This window comes from Nomascus leucogenys, chromosome 18 (assembly GCF_006542625.1).
Source record: "Nomascus leucogenys isolate Asia chromosome 18, Asia_NLE_v1, whole genome shotgun sequence".
In the NCBI taxonomy this organism is placed as follows: domain Eukaryota; kingdom Metazoa; phylum Chordata; class Mammalia; order Primates; family Hylobatidae; genus Nomascus; species Nomascus leucogenys.
The window spans coordinates 23,342,008-23,360,073 of NC_044398.1; the positions used below are offsets into that span (position 1 = coordinate 23,342,008).

At 45.4% G+C, this 18,066-nt stretch overlaps 3 protein-coding genes and 2 long non-coding RNA genes across 5 annotated transcripts in view; 2 read left to right on the forward strand and 3 right to left on the reverse strand.

The window, feature by feature from the left end:
• Positions 1-892: 892 nt before the first annotated feature.
• Positions 893-8,666, reverse strand: DNAJC9 (DnaJ heat shock protein family (Hsp40) member C9). Its single transcript, XM_030798479.1, has 5 exons — positions 5,660-8,666; positions 5,340-5,480; positions 4,568-4,822; positions 2,172-2,258; positions 893-1,848 (listed from the first exon to the last, which is right to left on the reverse strand). The coding sequence occupies exons 1-5, from the start codon at positions 5,837-5,839 to the stop codon at positions 1,729-1,731; spliced, it is 783 nt and encodes a 260-aa protein (XP_030654339.1). The 5' UTR covers positions 5,840-8,666; the 3' UTR covers positions 893-1,728.
• The window catches only part of LOC105739005, a 31,099-nt gene continuing 19,970 nt past the window's right edge, over positions 6,938-18,066 (forward strand). Inside the window, exon 1 of the long non-coding RNA XR_001114855.1 lies at positions 6,938-7,095. This is a non-coding gene — a long non-coding RNA (uncharacterized LOC105739005). The remainder of the gene's footprint in view (positions 7,096-18,066) is intronic.
• MRPS16 (mitochondrial ribosomal protein S16) lies at positions 9,360-11,262 on the reverse strand. Its single transcript, XM_003271244.2, has 3 exons — positions 11,048-11,262; positions 10,349-10,609; positions 9,360-9,612 (listed from the first exon to the last, which is right to left on the reverse strand). Exons 1-3 carry the CDS (start codon positions 11,058-11,060, stop codon positions 9,473-9,475), a joined length of 414 nt encoding a protein of 137 aa, XP_003271292.1. The 5' UTR covers positions 11,061-11,262; the 3' UTR covers positions 9,360-9,472.
• LOC105739006 lies at positions 11,308-12,908 on the forward strand. Its single transcript, XR_001114856.2, has 2 exons — positions 11,308-11,663; positions 12,451-12,908. It is a non-coding gene; the product is annotated as an uncharacterized LOC105739006 (long non-coding RNA).
• Positions 12,333-18,066, reverse strand: part of CFAP70 (cilia and flagella associated protein 70) — a 99,419-nt gene continuing 93,685 nt past the window's right edge. Inside the window, exons 26-27 of the mRNA XM_030798480.1 lie at positions 14,940-14,987; positions 12,333-12,613 (exon numbers count right to left, since the gene is read on the reverse strand). Coding sequence (XP_030654340.1) covers positions 12,533-12,613; positions 14,940-14,987 — 129 coding nt within the window. The 3' untranslated portion in view covers positions 12,333-12,532. The remainder of the gene's footprint in view (positions 12,614-14,939; positions 14,988-18,066) is intronic.

Sequence of the window (18,066 nt, forward strand, 5' to 3'; positions counted from 1 at the left end):
CCAGGTTATGCTTATTTTCTTCCTAAAGTAGGTTACTGGTCGTATCTTTTTTCCAAATATTAAATGCACCTTGCCAGATATTCTCCTGCAGCTCTAAGGAAAGGAAGTCAATTAAGAAATGATTTGTAGAATCTACTATTGAGCCACCAAAGTATAATTCCCTAAAAGTTTAAGAAACCCTGGCAATTAATTCAGCATAAACATATCCTATAAACAGCAGGAGAGGTTCAGCTTTCTGATTTTACTGTGGACCTTTTCCTAAGAGCATTCATGAATGCAGCAACAGTTTTAACTATGGCTTAAATTTATTTTAAATTTCACTAAATACAAATCTTGATTGTCATGCCAGTTTTAGATCTTATTAATTTTCAGAATGGATAAATTCAAATAATAATAAATTATCGTAACTTTTTATTATACCAAGGTGTTCTAATGCCATCATATGAAGACAGATGCTAAAAACAACCTGCATTAAATTATATTTTTAATACAATTAAAAACTATTTTTAACCTATTTGTAGTCACAAACCGAAAATGTGTCGTCTTTACCTTAGAGCTAAAGGCTTACTTTATGCATACGGTATATTTAATAGTCTACAAATCAGAGATTTAAACAGTCCCTTAAAAAATTCCATATATTCTCATACCAACTCATCTACATAGAAATGAAAATCTCTATTGTTCTCACAAACCATTACCATGAGTTCACTATAACTGAATCAATATGGCTTGCCTTTCAAAGTTAAAGAGTCAGAAAGGGGCCTGTAAGAAGTCATTTAGCCCATTTCCCTCACCTTGTGTGTTTTCCCTCAAAGCCGGTGCAATTTTTTTTAACCAAAAAACTGGACATATTTAATACATACAGTTTGACAAGTTTGGATTTCACTCTTTGTTTTGATGTAATAACTCTTTTATAAAAGGAAACAGATTCAGACAAGCTCAGTGGCCCAACTGAAGACATTCAGCAATTAATGGCAGGACTTCAGCAATTAGTGGCAGGACTACAACATACATCTCTTTATGCTAGGGAAACCAGGCTCTCTTATAAAGCTGATCAGAGCTATTGTTTTCCCCTTTTCTCTCATCCTAAACACGATTCATATTTTTTCTAGGTCACATTTTACTGGGATCATTTACAAAGCCCCCAGAACGTAATCATCATGTTTTACCTTTTTTATTTAATCATATACAACTCTTACAAAAATGCTTGAAGTAATTTAACACCTGTACATCAGTACAAAACCTGGCTAAGTAAAATGAAGAGAGGATCTATTCAAGATCATTAAGACCAAATGTAAACTGGGAAGTATGTGGAAGATAGCTGTCCAGCAAGTGTCTGGAAGGTGTTCTAGCTGGGTAGAGAGTCTAATTCTAACAGACACGCACATCGCAGAAAGCAGCATAAACAGAACCACATCCTAGATAAGAGTTCTGTGTATAGAAGATCCGTGGAGGCAAGTGCTGTCAGGAAGGACACTGCCTCCCTCCACCCTCCCAACTGTCACCACCAAGTTCCTTCAGGTAAGACCTCACACAATGTCAAGTGCTTTCTAGGAAATACTAAGATCAGGTTGAGAGATTCTGCTTGGTCTAGTCAATCTGAAAAATTCAGGCTGGAAAGACATCTTTTCTCAAGAATTGAATTGACTTTTGCCTTCAAATCTTGCCTGCACCTTGCCTACGATGGCATCAATTTACACCTAAGGACCTTTGAAGAGAAAAATTCCATTATTTCTTTTCTTTCTTGAGAGCAGATTTTTTCCCTCCTCCTTTGGAAGATTTGCAGTACTTTGCTTCCATCTGAGCCAGAAAATTGTCCATTTCCTTTTGCCGATCCTTTTGTCTGCTCTGTTTGAGAAGTTAAAACACAAGCTTTCACAACATTACCCATAGACAGAAAGTACTTAGTGGTTGCCAGGGGCTGGAAAAGTGGAGTAACTACTAATGGGTATGGAGTTTTTTTGGAATGGTGAAAATGTCCTACAATTGGTGTTAATAATTGTAAAACTTTGTAAATACATTAAAAACCACCAAATTGTACACTTTAAAAGGACAAATAGAAGGTATGCAGTTATGTCTTAAAAGAAGAAAACAAAATACAACATTCCAAAGAAAATATTAGCAGTAGGAATCAGATCATTAAAGATGTGGCAACAAACTGCCAAGTTTACCTGAATGGCTGCCTTCAGGCTATCCACGCCTTCATCAAGCCCCAACTCCTTTCTGCTCATTTCTGCTTCTTTGGCCTCTTCCTGAGCCTGAAACAGAAACTCACATGAGACTCAGGGCCACCAGGAAATGCTTAAAATACATTCTCTTTCCCAAAAGCAAATCTATAATTCTGTTTCGATTTTATGAATATATGAATAGACAAAATGAATAGAATTACATAACTATGTCATTCATTAAATGGCAACAATGCTGACAGCAAGCAGTAGATCCTCTGATTCCAATTACCATTTGTTTTTTCCCCAATTCTATTTGCTAGAGGTAGTAAGTACTTTGGCACTCATAAATCACATGGTGATAAAAAAGGAACATGAGGCTGGGTATGGTGGCTCACAACTGTAATCCCCATACCTTGGGAGGCCAAGGTGGGAGGATCACTTGAACTCAGGAGTTTGAGACCTGCCTGGGTAACATAGACCTCAACTCTATAAAAAAGAAAAGAAATGAGCCTGGTGTGGTGGCATGTGCTTGTAGTCCCAGCTACTAGGGAGGCTGAGGTGGGAAGATGGCTTCAGTCTGAGAGTTCGAGGCTGCAATGAGCTGTGATCATGCCTCTGCACTCCAGCCTGGGTGATGGAGTGAGATGTCATCTCTTAGAAAAAAGGAAAAAAAAAAAAAAAAAAAGGAAAATGATGCAATTGCCAGGATACAGGTACTTCCGATTCCTCTCCTGGAAACCCAATTTACTCTATGGGACTGGTGGCACCTTGTGAGCAACCCCAGTTTAAAATGACTTTTCCCCAGTAGTCAGAAGAAACAACATCAATAAACTCAGTTTCAACATTTATTTACCTAATTTCAAAGCAGCCTTCCTTTGCCAAGTGTTCCTAGAGCATTGTTTACAAAATACCACAGGAACACCTTAGGGCAACAACTATAAGAGGCCCCAACACCCCTTGTGAATTTTCTAAGTAGCAATTAATGCTATTAATACTGAGGATGACGATACATTAGGACCCCCTATCCCAATAAGACACCGTTTCCTTGTATTCAAATTATCTCTTTAAATTCAGCATCCCCCTAAGGTTTGTTGAACAGTCTCTCAAAGCTATGCCATTTTCTCCTCAAATTCTAAGGAAGTTTCTCAAGCTAACAGTCTACTGTGAATGCAGCTGTGCTCAGTTTCATCTCAGGAAATGATGAACAACTTAAGATAACTGTCAGCTTGAGTCTTAGCAGATGTAGCCTATGAACCAAAATGATCTTGATATACACTCCACTGCTCCCCTCAGCTCACCAAAAAGGGTGCAGCCTCTTATCTAGGCAAAACAAGCCTTTCGAATTTTCACCGGAAACAAAAAGGTCAGCTTTCTCTCTGCGTGCATCTCTTAGTAAAAGCTGCAGAAAAGTTCCTGAGGGCACTCAGGAAGGCAGCAACGGTCCTAAAAGTTGTGTGCTCCTTAAGAGAATCTAATGCCTGATGATCTAAGGTTTCATCCTGAACCACCCCCCCAACTCTCCTCACCCCTGCTGTCACTGGAAAAACTGTCTTCCACAAAACAGCCTGGTACCAAAAAGGCTGGGGACCGCTAAGCTAAAGTTTTTCTTTAAAAAAAAAAAAAAAAAAAGAAAAGAAATTCTGTATCCAACTCAAGAATCAAATTCGGGGCAAAGGCCCAAACATCTACACTTTTAACAAGACAGTGTCTGCCATTCTCTTCTTACCCCCTCAGCCGAGTAAGGATCACTGCCCATCCTGTGTACCCAGGTTCCACTAACTTTATCTCCTGAGGAATGCCTCAGCAATGCTACAATTGGCCCATATGAAAAAAGATTTCAGTGTTACTTTACTATGGTAATATTTAAACAATCTATGCAATAAAAATCATCTTTTTTTTTTTTTTTTTTTTTTTTTTTTTTTTTTGAGACGGAGTCTCGCTCTGTCACCCAGGCTGGAGTACAGTGGCGCAATCTCAGCTCACTGCAAGCTCCGCCTCCCGGGTTCACGCCATTCTCCTGCCTCAGCCTCTCCGAGTAGCTGGGACTACAGGCGCCCGCCACCACGCCCGGCTAATTTTTTTGTATTTTTAGTAGAGACGGGGTTTCACCGTGGTCTCGATCTCCTGACCTTGTGATCCGCCCGCCTCGGCCTCCCAAAGTGCTGGGATTACAAGCGTGAGCCACCGCGCCCGGCCAATAAAAATCATCTTGAGCACAACATGCTAGAAAAAGTTTCTCTAGATGAACTCGTATGCCCATTTTATTAGATCAGAACTATAGACCAAGTTAACCCTAGTCCTTCTTTCTGGAGTTTTATGTTTACTTCTACTGCTGTAAATACTCTCAAATCCTTTTTGGAAGCAGTCAAAATATAAATCAACAGTATTCAAAATCTTACCCTCCTTTTCCTTGCATTCATCTTTTGTTTCGATTCTTTGACAAAGGCATTATAGGATGGGACCTCTCCGGCGTCAATAGCTTGCTGAATGATATTCCTTATCCTGGGTTCCTCTGTGTACTGCACGCAAAGCACAGACTCCATGATCTGATCCATGTCACCCTTGAAGTCCAGATAGGCCTGCTTAATATCAGCCAGCTCTTCTTCCGAACCTTTGTATGTCTTTTCAAAAGCTTGAATGTCCTCTAAAGATATCTGATGATAAAGAAGATTTGCTTTAAGTTTGGGAATTTTACTTTAAATAAAACGTACATTAGTAAAACTAGAGTTAGGTGTTTAATTGCTGCACTACAACAGTTGCTTGAGTTGAAATTATTAAACCAGATTTTCTATGCCTAAGCTTCTCCGGAGTCCTCCTTTTTAAATCCAATCTTCATAACTGCTAAACAGGGACCAGGGAAGGGAAATTTAAGTGAAGTTTCCAAGGGTGAGAGGTGATCCGGAATCAGGAAGGGCTTACATTTGGATATGTAAAATAAACCGCATCCTGCAAAAAAAATAAATCAGCCCTTTTCAGTGCAACAATCACATTAACAGGAAATGTGAAACTGAAAGCCCGTTTCAGTAAGTGTGCGTGTATTTATATTTCAAGGCCAAACTCAAAATTCCTAATTCCTACAAAATTAACACAAAATACAAGATCTTAGAGGCAATCAATAAAGGTTTATTGACTGAATGATGTTGTCACAAAGAAACCTCCAGAGTCCTTTACCTTTTTAAAGAGTAGCCGCCAATACGCCTCCCAGTCTTGGTCTTGGGTGAGCACAGGAGAGTCCTCGTCCACTGTTCCCTGCTCATCGTACACTGCTCTCTGTTCTCTGTCACTGAGAACGGAATAGACTTTTCCCAAGATCTGAGGGCAGAGAGTATCCGTAAATCACCCCTGCTCCTCCCACCGAAACCGCAGCGCGAGAAATAAAGATCAGAAGGCGCCAAGCGGAGCTCAGCGCGCTCCCCCGGGGCGGGGCCCGGTGGCCAAAAGGCTGGGGAGGCCCGCGCAGCCGGTCGGCCTCGGGGCGGGACCCTGCATACCTGGAAGCGGCGGGTAGCGTCCTCCTTGTCGCCCTCGCCCACCCGGTCCGGGTGTACCTGTAGGGACACCTTGTGGTAGCCTCGTCGGACCTCACCGTCGGAGGCCTCGCGTCGCACGCCCAGCACCCGGTAAAGGTCGGCAGTGCCGAACACTTCCTCGCAAAGGTCCAGCAGCCCCATGCCGGGCGGGTATACGGCCCCAGAGGAATCAGCTGCTCCCAGCCGCGCCGGGTACAACCCAAGACTACTACTTTTTCCCGCCCAAAAAGCCCAGGGCGCCTGCGTCACAAGCACTGAAGGGGCGTGGCCACGCCGCGCATCCGCGCTTTACGGCGGCCGCAAAACGAGGTGTGGCGAGGCAGGCGCGGGCCCGGGTAAGTAACACCGGCGTATGGAGTCACAGTCTCCGGCCGCGCGCAGGAGCTAGGTTTTCAGGGAAGTGATGTTGCTCGGGTTTCTCCTCCCCTTGCACTGGAAATCTGGCGTCCGTCTTACGTTTTAGTGTCCCAGAACAACTTTTTCAAAAAGTTCATATATTAGCTTGAATTTACAAACTGCTGGCCTATTTTTTTTAAGTAGAAGACGGCCAAACATCAGCATTCAGCAGTTGCACATGGTTTAAGATGTGTTTTTTCAAAAATGTTCCTGAAAGGAATAGGTAAAGCTGTAGACCCAAATAATTTTGCACCCCACTGATTGGAAATGCTGGGGTACTTTCCCTCTAGCCCTGCAGGAAAAAACCCTATACTGAAACCCAAAAAGCACAAAACATGGGTCTTCCAAAAACTTTTACCTAACAGGACTTTCAACTTACACATTGGTGGAGAGAGATAACATGACCCAAGCCTCCGTCTTAAAAACATAAACTGCTGAAGCAAAGGCTCTTTCAATACTCTGTGAAGTTCACAGCTGGGTTTGAACATGTTGGATCCCAGGTGGCAGCAGAGTGGGCTGGAGCAATCATCCAAGAGATGGTGAGAAACTTGGGCCTGGAGACCCAAAGCAAGGCTGAGGCTGGGGATAAAACTTTGGAAGTAGGATAAACTCACAGAGGAAGTATGTGTATACATATCTTAAAGGATAAACAATGCTAAGTGAATACCCGAGTTGGCAGAAAATACCTTATCAATTATTTTATCCCCTCACTGATGTAGCATTTTTCAGAATCATTCTGCTCTGCCAGTAAGTTTCTGCAAAGCCTCAAACTCTCCAGGATACATTAATATCTTTTAAACCTCCCAGAGTTGCCATGATTTTCAAAGCATTTCTCTTTCCCAGATCCAAGATCAAATTCAGCTGAAGTCAGTTCCTCTCAACCTGCCCTGGCATCAAAGTCTCGAAGCAAATGGGGGCCAACCAGCAACAACCCCGGCGGAGCTTTGACAACCACAGAATTTGAGATGGCTGGTAATCGTTCTCAGAACATAAAACACAGAGTAAGTCGGCACATTGATGGAACCTCCTCTATAAATTTCCTATATCTTAGTCACATACCAAAGTTAAGTCATCTGTCTTTGCTCATTTTTCCCTCTATGGACAACATAGTATGTTGGGAAGGGCTTTCCAGGAGGGCATAACCGCGGTATGAATCTTACATCACTGGGCAAGTTTCCACCTCTAGGCCTCAGCTTCCCTATCTGCAAAACGGAGATAATCCTACCTGCCTTCATAATACCTTACAATCGTCACAAATAACCTTGTACACAAAAGGCCTAGGATATATGTAGATGCTTTACAATATTATCTTTCTTCCAGTTTCTCATTTTTAAGGTACTCAAATACATCCATTTTAACGTTTTTCTGTATATACATTTGCTACTGAAAGTTGAAATCGCACATTGAAATATCCTTTTATTGCAACTCAAATTTTAAAAAACCAGAAAATCAAATTATTATGCTCTAGCCAAATTATGTAATGTTTTCTTTTTCTTTTCTCTGTCACCCAGGCTGGACTGTAGTGGAACAATCACAGTTCACTTCAGGATCGGCCTCCTGGGCTCAAGTGATCTTACTGCCTCAGCTTCCCGAGTAGCTGGAACTATGGGTGAGCATCAGCACGCCCAGCTAATTTTTTAAGGTTTTGTAAAGACGCGGTCTTGCTGTGTTGCACAGGCCGGTCTCAAACTCTGGCTTTAAGTGATCCTTCCACCTCAGCCTCCCAAAGTGCTGAGATTACAGGTGTGAGCCACTGCCCCAATGGTATCTTTATATTATTTTTCCTTACAAGTTACTTCAAATTCTTGATGTTGAATTTCATCTCACTGACTTCAGGCTTTTAAAACACATGGGAATACTTGAGACCTAAGAATTGTTGTGAGTCAAATAAAAAAGTAGAGCTAAAGTAAACTGAAGTTATTCAAATACATTCAAACTATAAAGATCCCTTATAAATTACTGGCATCAAGATAGGAAGGAAAAGATACAAGAAGTAAAATGCAACACTCATCACAGGTTGTCAACATTATTGGTATAGTTTATCCTAACACAGAGCAGCTTTCTTAACCTGCTCCATAAAATTACCAGCAAGAAAAGTACAAGAATAAGGTTCACAGCTGAATTGGCTTGGTGTCCTAATTCCCTATTCCAGTATTCTCAGAAGGATCCCATCTATGATATATGCAGAAATCACAGCCACATTTGAATGGTTCAATCTTGATTCATTCTGAATTCCCTTAAGCCCAGCAGTTTCTCATTCTTAAAAGGTAGGTCATTAGAGCCCCAAAGCAATTTTCATAATAAATCTACCTTTGTATATTTAAGAATATGCATTAAGGCCGGGAGTGGTGGCTCACGTCAGTAATCCTAGCACTTTGGGAGGCTGAGGTGGGCGGATCACAAGGTCAGGCAGGAGATTGAGACCATCCTGGCCAACATAGTGAAACCCCATCTCTACTAAAAATAAAAAATTTGCCCGGGTGGTGGCTCATGCCTATAATCCCAGCACTTTGGGAGGCCAAGGTGGGTGGATCATGAGGTCAGGAGATCAAGACCATCCTGGATAACATGGTGAAACGCCATCTCTACTAAAAATACAAAAAAAATTAGCTGGGTGTGGTGGCGGGCACCTGTAGTCCCAGCTACTCCTGGGACTACTCGGGAGGCTGAGGCAGGAGAATGGCATGAACGCAGGAGACGGAGCTTGCAGTGAGCCGAGATCGCACCACTGCACTCAAGCCTGGGCGACAGAGCGAGACTCCTCTCAAAAAAAAAAAAAAAAATTAGCTGGGTGTGGTGGTGCACGCCTGTAGCTCCCCAGCTACTCAGGAGGCTGAGGCAGGAGAATCACTTGAACCCAGGAGGTAGAGATTGCAGTGAGCTGAGATTGCACCACCGCACTCCAGCCTGGCAACAGAGCAGGACTCCATCTCAAAAAAAAAAAAAAAAAAAAAAAAAGAATCTGCATTAAGCAAGACAATATAAACCTCCAATTCCAAAATCAATAAGATGAACATGAAGATTTGAATGGGCCATGAATAGTCTGGCTGGGGGTTTTGAAGCAGGAAGTCTTGGAAGCCAGTAAATTGTAAAGTTGTCCAAGAGACCCAGAGCCCAACTCAAAAGTCCAATCCTCCCATAGCCACTGTCTATCCCAAGACAAAGTCCAAAAAAGCTAATCAGTACCCACACCCAGCTCTAAGTCACACAAGAACAGATCTCTCCCTGGGCCCTGTGCAGGCCAGGCCAGAAGGACAAGGGCAACTCAGGATACTCCATTTATTGAACTCCAAATCTAACAAAATTAAGATCTCTGCAGAGTGTTTCAAGAGGACCTTGACCTTGTTCCCACTGCTATGCTCACTAAAGTCAGCTCATTTATGTTTCTGTAGCCTCTGTATCTGTAGCTTCCGCATCTGTTTTCTGAGAAGCTAACAGGACTTCACGTGCCCGTTTCCTTCGCAGTCTCTCAGCATTTGTGATCATCATAGGATGCAGAGGGAAAAAGCCAGCAAGACCTAAAAGTAACAGATTTTTCACTTATTATAACACAGTATAAGCCAATGCTTCCCTAGGAACTGTCTCACAGAACTGAGGTCTGAGATCTGACCCAGTGCATGGATGCAAACCATGCTCCTCACTTGCCAAACTCTGTACTACTTCTCCCCTGCAAGGAGACAGTGGATGTCTACTTCCCTAACAATATTCCCCTTACTTTAAAAAACGTAAACTGACAGATGGCCATTCAAAACATACTATTCCCATTTTTAGCATAAAATACCAGTCACCCAAAGTCTTACAAAGGAGTCCACAAAAGGGGCCTCCAGATTCAAAATGCCACTTAGATCACAACTTCAGCTCCCACTTCAGTCCCGAACAGCCTAGAGGGAATGAAAATAATTCTTTTTTTTTTTTCTTTGAGATGGAATCTCCCTCTGTTGCCCAGACTGGAGTGCAGTGACGCAATCTTCGCGATTCTCCTGCCTCAGCCTCCCCAGTAGCTGAGACTACAGGTGCGTGCCACCACGCCCAGCTAATTTTTTTTTATTTTTAGTAGAGACAGGGTTTCACCATGTTGGCCACTCTGGTCTCAAACTCTTGACCGCAGGTGATCCGCCCGCCTCGGCCTCCCAAAGCGCTGAGATTACAGGCGTGAGCCACCGTGCCCAGCCGAAAATCATTCTTACACCTACTGTCCTGGAGCTGACTTCAGTTTAAAATCTCCTCAATAAAGTAAGACCAGAGCTGAGTTACCCAGAAGCTTTTCCATAGGCTTAGAGAGATGGGCCCCGCAGCCAATCCAATGACGGATTCTGTCTAGGTTGAGGGCAACGAGTTTTTCTCCATGACTGTTGGGCAATGGATCATAGGAGCCCAGCTGCTCTACGAAACGGCCATCCCTGGGACACTTGTTGTGAGCAGCCACAATGCGGTAGAAGGGCCGGTTGGTGCAGCCACCCAGGGCAAGGCGGATGGTTAAGTGGCCCCCACGATAGGCCTTGCAGAGGAGAGTAGCTGTAGAAAAGCAGCTGGTTAGGACACAAAAAACAGCACAAAAAGGACAAAATGACACAGACGGCACAATTCCCTTTTCCCACTGAAATGTCTCACTTCCAATCCATTCCTGTCAATCCAGTTTAGATGCTATTCTTCTTTGTGAAACCCCTCTTGGCCACTCCACCCAGCAATGATCTCCTCCTCATACCCAAACCCTCTCCGCATGGGCTTGCCATTCACTAGGCTCTGTGACCTTGTCGGAGCCTTAGCTGCTTCAATGGGGTGGAAATTTTTCAGCGGTGATTAAGTGGGGAAAAAACTGAGAAGGATCAAATGTAAGGCAGTGTGGCTGCTTCAGGTTCGGGTTGCCTCCATCGCGCCTGGACTCCCCACCCGGCCCCGAACTCCCGAGCCCCGTGACTGCCCGGAACGTCTCGCGGGGGCCCGATGACTCACTGAGGTGCACCATGGTGCCGCCGGCGTGCGGCTCCTCGGAGCGCCCCGCTACCCGCACGCACCAGCTCTATGGCCTTGGCAGGGAAGAGGACAAACACAGAAAGAAGCTGCAGGCCGCAGCGCCAAGCTGTCCAAGCCCGAAAACCTCGACTCCGGAAGCGGATGATCCGCTCGCCACGCCTCTTCCGCTTGCCGCCCTATACTTCCCACAATGCAACACGGTGACCCTTAACGTACCTTAAACTGCTGCAAAAGAGGCGTTTCTCGTGATGTCTTGTGGGAGTGGCGGTGCGATCCCTCTCAGGCTTGTGAGTCCCTGCTGGAGTCAGAAGTTTTACGCGAATCCAAGGCGCGCCCAGAGAAGTGCTACAAGAGCCAGCCATCTTGCAAGCGTTGGTGCCGAGGCGCAACGCTGAGAACGCAAATACTAAAGGGCGCTGTTCTTTCCTGGTGGAGCTCCACAGTCCGCTGGGGAGACCGTGAGGTGACAGCAGAGAAACTACGGCGATCAGTAGTACTCAGTGCAAGGACAGCAAGCAGAGAAGGCAAACCTAGTGCTTGCTGAGGAAGACTTCACAGAGGAGGTGGTGTCAGGGCCGAGACTAGGAGAAGGATTGTAAGCGACTAGAGTTTACTTTATCCTTCTCGTTAACTAAAATTAATTTACCTCTCACCTTTCCTCCTGTTGTCGTCCCACCCCTATCGAGGCAGTCACACCTTAAAAAAAAAGGGGGGATGGGTTATTCCTGCTTTTGCCGTGCTGTGATCCAGGGCAGAGGTGAAGTATGATTTTTTTTTTTTCATCTGTAGCCCTAGCATATGGGCTCGGTGATGAGGGTAACGGTGTCTCCTTGGAGCCCTAGTGGTTTTAGATCCATGAAGATGCCTGTGTTTGGTGAGAAGGTGTCAATAGCTCCACGTTCAGCAAAGACCTCTCTGTTCAGCTTTTTCGTTTACTGTTAGTTCCAAAGGGCTAACATGCTCTTTGCCCTAATACAGTGACCCAGCATAGCAGTCTTCCTCCAGGGCCACCTTTGAAAATGACGCCTTAATTCCTGTATTTCAGTTAACTGAAGCTGTCCAGAGACCTTAGCACCTGACTTCCTCCAGGAGTGATCCAATAAGCTTTCATCAGAAACCCTAATAATCACCCCACTATACTTTAATTTTATTATATGTATCTATATGCCATATAATTATTATAGCAAGTACACTGTAGTTATTTATGTAACTAAATACCTACATATAACTCAGTATACGTTAACTCCAGAACCACACTGATGAATTTTGAGTTTCATATCTCCATTTTTTATTGTGACCCAGTTTCTCGTCAACCAGTAATACAGCCAATGGAAATAAATGAATGGGTCTCTGTTTATAGTTAAGATTCTTTCGTTCTCCAGCTCCAGGCTTCATATGGTAAAACTCTCTGGGAAGGAAAGGAACTCAGAGTCCCATACAGAAAATTCTTCAGCTGGAGGGGTATCAGAAAGATGGATTTCCAAAGCCAACTGTTTCCTGTAGTGTGTGGATCTCTGCAAGCAGAGCCTCATCTTTCAATTTCAGCTACATGAAAGAGGAAGAAAGGGAAAGATATATGTCATACGTGATATATTTTATGTGGCTTTGAAGACCCCTCTTTTGTGGGGCTACAGCTAAAGAACATAGTTCCCTGGGATGGAATTGGCTCTTCCTATATTCCCTACTTCGTGAAAACTCCAGTAGAAGACCTTAGAACCTTGTCCTGGTTACGTGGATATGTTTACTTTGTGAAAATTGATCAAGCACTATGCACGGTCATGATTTGTACATTTTTTTGTAAGATAACTTCATTAAAGTTTACTTTTTTTATTTTTAAAAAGTGTTCACATTATTACCAGCATCTCTTGGCTAATGCATAGTATTCCCATCTGGCAAGTGATATCAGGGAATCAGAGACAGAAATCATAGGCTTATATTAGATCTGGTTTTAGTTTTAGAATCTAGATATGTAGTAGAGACATCTAGGAGCCTACGGAATACCTATTTTTTCTTACTAATAAAATCTTAATTTCTTTTCAAGGCAGCAATGCAATCAGCTAAAAAGCCACATTTTCCTGCTCCCCATGCAGCTAGAGGTAGTCATGACCAACTGTGGCCCGATGAAATGTAAACTAAAGTCATTGGGTAGGACACCTGGAGAAGCCCTTTATTTAGGGAAAGTCCTTTAAAGGGAAGTGAAGTAGCATGGCCCCTTTTTCCTTTTCCCCTTATTGTTCTTTATCTTGCCTGAAACATGGATATGATAGTAAGCTATGCTGGCTGTCTTGCAACTATGAGGGATAGAAACTGCATGCTACAATTGGTGGAGCACAAAGATAGATTTTGGGTCCTTGATGACATTGTGGAGCTGCGGTACGAGCCCTGGACTTTTCATTAGATGAGAAAAAACTAATTTGTTTAAACCACTGTCTTTCAAGTCAAGTTACTTGCAATTCATAACTATTAGAACAGGCCAGGCATGGTGGCTTCCACCTGTAATTCCAACAGTTTGGGAGGCTGAAGTGGGCGGATCACTTGAGACCAGGAGTTTGAGACCAGCCTGGCCAACATAGCAAAACCCTGTCTCTATGAAAAATACAAAAATTTGGCCAGGCGTGGTGGCTCACGCTTATAATCCCAGTACTTTGGAAGGCCGAGGAGGGGGGATCACAAGGTCAGGAGATCAAGACCATCCCTGGCTAACATGGTGAAACCCCATCTACTAAAAATACAAAAAATTAGCTGGGTGCAGTGGCAGGCACCTGTAGTCCCAGCTACTCAGGAGGCTGAGGCAGGAGAATGGCCTGAACCCGGGAGGCGGAGCTTGCAGTAAATGGAGATTGCGCCACTGGACTCCAGCCTGGGAGACAGAGCGAGACTCCCTCTCAAAAAAAAAAAAAATTTAGCTGGGCATGGTAGCACATACCTGTAATCCCAGCTACTTGGGAGGCTGAGGCACAAGAATCGCTTGAATCAGGAGGTGGAGGTTGCAGTGAGCTGAGATCATGCTACTGCACTCCAGCCTGGGCAACAGTGCAAGACTCTGTCTCAAAATATATATGTATATGTAACTGATAGAACAGACCAGGGGTTGTTCATGAGCCAATCCAGCTCACCGCCTGTTTTTGTTTGTTTGTTTGTTTGTTTTTGAGACAGAGCCTCAGCCTCCAGAGTAGCTGGGACCACAGGCTCCCACCAAGACGCTCGGCTAATTTTTTTTGTATTTTTAGTAGAGACGGGGTTTCACCGTGTTAGCCAGGATGGTCTCCATCTCCTGACCTTGTGATCTACCCACCTCAGCCTCCCAAAGTGCTGGGATTACACGCATGAGCCACCGTGCCTGGCCACTACATGTTTTTTTTGTAAGTAAAATTGTACTGGAACACAGCCATTCACTTATGTATTATCTATAGCTGCTTTTGTACTACAAGTGCAGAGTTTAGTAGTTGCAACAGACTGTTTGGCCTACAAATCCCCCAAAATTTCCTATTTTGCCCTTTACAGAAAATGTTTGCTGATCCCTAGACTAGACCAACCACTACATATTACAAGAGGAAAAGGAAGCCCACAATATTATTAACACAGTAAGTTAATGGCAAAACCAGAATCATAATTCAGGTTGACTGACTCCCAGGCTATCTTTCTGTTAACTATTATATATTCTCTCTAAAGAGTTGGAAGAAAGATCACCTATGGTAATATGTAGGTTGTTATTACAAACCCAGCAGCCCCACGATAATGGCAAAGATGGTAAGAAAAGCCTCTAGAAAAATATTCACATTATGAAAGTCCTGAATTAAGCCAGTACCTCCCTCCTAATTTCCCACCCTCAAAATGGGGCAGGCAAATGACAGAGGCATCTGTGTCATACCTTGATCATGTACTTGTAGGCCTGCTCAGCTTCTAATTGCCGTCCAACCTGAAAGAAGTGCAGCAGTTGGTGATGATGACAGGTCATAAACATTGTAGTAAGGAAATACATTGCCTCAGCTAAGGCAGAGGCACCTACACCTAAGGCAGAGGCTTCTACACCTTCCAGTTAAGAACTTCTGAATTCAGAGGGAAAGCTAGCAAATGAAAGGTGGTAGGGAGAAAAAGGTTTCTTAAAAAAAAAAATTCCTCCTGGCCAGGCGCGGTGGCTCACGCCCATAATCCCAGCACTTTGGGAGACCAAGGTGGGTGGATCACGAGGTCAGGATATCGAGATCATCCTGGCTAACACGGTGAAACCCCGTCTCTACTAAAAATACACAAAATTAGCCGGGTGTGGTGGCACGTGCCTGTAGTCCCAGCTACTCGGGGGGCTGAGGCAGGAGAATCGCTTGAACCCAGGAGGCAGAGGTTGCAGTGAGCCAACATCATGCCACCGGACTCCATCCTGGGCAACAGAGCGAGACTCCATCTCAAAAAAAAAGAGTTTCGCCATGTTGGCCACGCTGGTCTCCAGCTCCTGACCCCGAGTACTCTGCCCGCCTCGGCCTCCCAAGGTGCTGGGACTGCAGACAGAGTCTCGCTCACTCGGTGCTCAGTGTTGCCCGGGCTGGAGTGCGGTGGCGTGGTCTTGGCTCTCGGCAGCCTCGGCCTCCCAGCTGCCTGCCTTGGCCTACCAGGGTGCTGGGATTGCAGCCCCTGCCCGGCCGCCACCCCGTCTGGGAGGTGGGGAGCGTCTCTGCTCGGCCGCCCCTCTGCCCGGCCGCCCCGTCTGGGAAGTGAGGAGCACTTCTGCCCGACCACCCATCGTCTGGGAGGTGAGGAGCGCCTCTGCCCGGCCACCCATCGTCTGGGAAGTGAGGAGCGCCTCTGCCCGGCCACCCATCGTCTGGGAAGTGAGGAGCGCCTTGGCCCTGCCGCCCCGTCTGGGAAGAAGTGAGGAGCGCCTCTGCCCGGCCGCCCCGTCTGGGAAGTGAGGAGCGCCTCTGCCCGGCTGCCCCGTCTGGGAAATGAGGAGCGCCTCTGCCCAGCTACCCATTGTCTGGGAAGTGAGGAGCGCCTCTGCCCGGCCACCCATCGTCTCGGAGGTGAGGAGCGCCTCTGCCCGGCCACCCATCGTCTGGGAATTGTGGAGCGCCTCTGCCCGGCCGCCCCGTCTGGGAAGTGAGGGGCGCCTCTGCCCGGCCACCCATCGTCTGGGAAGTGAGGAGCGCCTCTGCCCGGCCACCCATCGTCTGGGAGGTGAGGAGCGCCTCTGCCCGGCCACCCATCGTCTGGGAGGTGAGGAGCGCCTCTGCCCGGCCACCCATCGTCTGGGAGGTGAGGAGCGCCTCTGCCCGGCCCCTCGTCTGGGAGTGAGGAGCGCCTCTGCCCGGCCGCCCGTCTGGGAAGTGAGGAGCGCCTCTGCCCGGCCGCCCCGTCTGGGAAGTAGTTAGGAGCGCCTCTGCCCGGCCGCCCCGTCTGGGAAGTGAGGAGCGCTCTGCCCGGCCGCCCCGTCTGGGAAGAAATGAGCAACGCGTCTACCCGGTCGCCCCGTCTGGGAAGTGAGGAGCGCCTCTGCCCGCCCGCCCCGTCTGGGAAGAAATGAGGAGCACCTCTGCCCAGCCGCCCTGTCTGGGAAGAAGTGAGGAGCACCTCTGCCCGGCCGCCCCGTCTGGGAAGAAGTGAGGAGTGTCTCTGCCTGGCTGCCCCGTCTGGGAAGTGAGGAGCGCCTCTGCCCGGCCGCCCCGTCTGGGATGTGGGGAGCACCTCTCCCCGACCGCCCCGTCTGGGAGGTCTACCATGGAGGCCAGAAGCAATGTGGGGGCTGGACGTGGTGGCTCACGCCTGTGGTCCTGGCACTCTGGGGGGCCGAGGCGGGTTGATCACTTTGGGCTAGGAGTTCGAGACCAGCCTGGCCAACATGGCGAAACATGAAAAATACAACAGACAAACCAACCAACCAACCCAGTGACAACAAAACAGGTCTACCCTGGAGTCATACTCTAATTTTTTCTATTTTCCTCCCTTTCTGATCCTTTATCCCACTTTCTTTTTCATCCTCTTCCTTCTCCTTCTTTGTCAAATAGAGGATTGAGTTATTATCACTGATCCATATAAAGTCCCTCTCTCATTTATTTTAATTCCCACCCCCCATTTCTATTCCCCGACTTCCCATGTGCAACCTTCCTAATATGTTTGATACGCATCTTTTTGTTTGTATGTATTTTTAGAAAATGTTTATTGTTTTGTGTGCAAAAAAAAAAATTAATAAAAAAGGAAAAAAAATTCCTCCTTCCTTTTGAAAAGCTTAAAGATAACTTGGCCTCTCACCTTTTTGAAAGCACCAAGAGTCATTTGTTCCTCTTAGGACTGAAGCCATTCTGTTAATAATAATTAACACTTACCAGTCCGTACTATGTGATTTACATTGTTTTCATTATTGATGTTGTTTTTAGTGCTTTACTTAAGTTCATTCTTAATCCTTAAGACCTAGGAGATAACTACTGTTATTTATTATTCCCAGTTTACAGAGAGGATAAGTAACTTGCCAAGGTTATGAAGCTAGCAAGTAGAGAAGCCAGGTTTAAAACAATGCAGTTTGACTCCAGAGTCCAAGTTTTTAACTACTACATTACTCTGTCTCTAGGAATTAGAAAAAGTAGGTATCAGAATTACTTCTATGAAGATCTGGGTATGAGATAAGAACACTAACTACTCCCCACCAGTTTATATTATTCTTTGCATGAAGCACTCCTCCAGAAGTTAAATGAGATAACGTGAATCCACTATTCTACTTCTTGAGTTTGTTACATAGTTACTTAGAGTATGCAAAGTCACTTGGTAAAGCTTAAATATGTAAGAACCACAGAATATTCGGGTCTGAAGGGGGCCTGGGGAATATCTAGTCCAATTTTCTGATTAATGCTAATCCATATGAAAGTTTTACTAGTTCACAAAACTTTCATACCCTAAACCCTTACTTCCTCCAAATCTACACTTTGAAATGTTCCCACCTGAAGTTCACTGAATTGCCAGCGGCATTTTCCAGCACACCTTCCTTTCCCACCACTATTACTTTGTTTTCC

What these genes read in the sequence shown, in the direction of transcription:
- DNAJC9 (XM_030798479.1), bottom strand. Translation starts at nt 5,839, where the DNA reads ATGGGGCTGCTGGACCTTTGCGAGGAAGTGTTCGGCACTGCCGACCTT. An exon ending in ACGCTACCCGCCGCTTCCAG is followed by an intron (nt 5,481 to 5,659) that starts GTATGCAGGGTC and finishes CTCTGCCCTCAG; the next exon opens with ATCTTGGGAAAAGTCTATTC. An exon ending in GCCTGAAGGCAGCCATTCAG is followed by an intron (nt 1,849 to 2,171) that starts GTAAACTTGGCA and finishes CTTCTCAAACAG; the next exon opens with AGCAGACAAAAGGATCGGCA.
- MRPS16 (XM_003271244.2), bottom strand. An exon ending in GCCTATGGAAAAGCTTCTGG is followed by an intron (nt 9,613 to 10,348) that starts GTAACTCAGCTC and finishes TGTTACTTTTAG; the next exon opens with GTCTTGCTGGCTTTTTCCCT.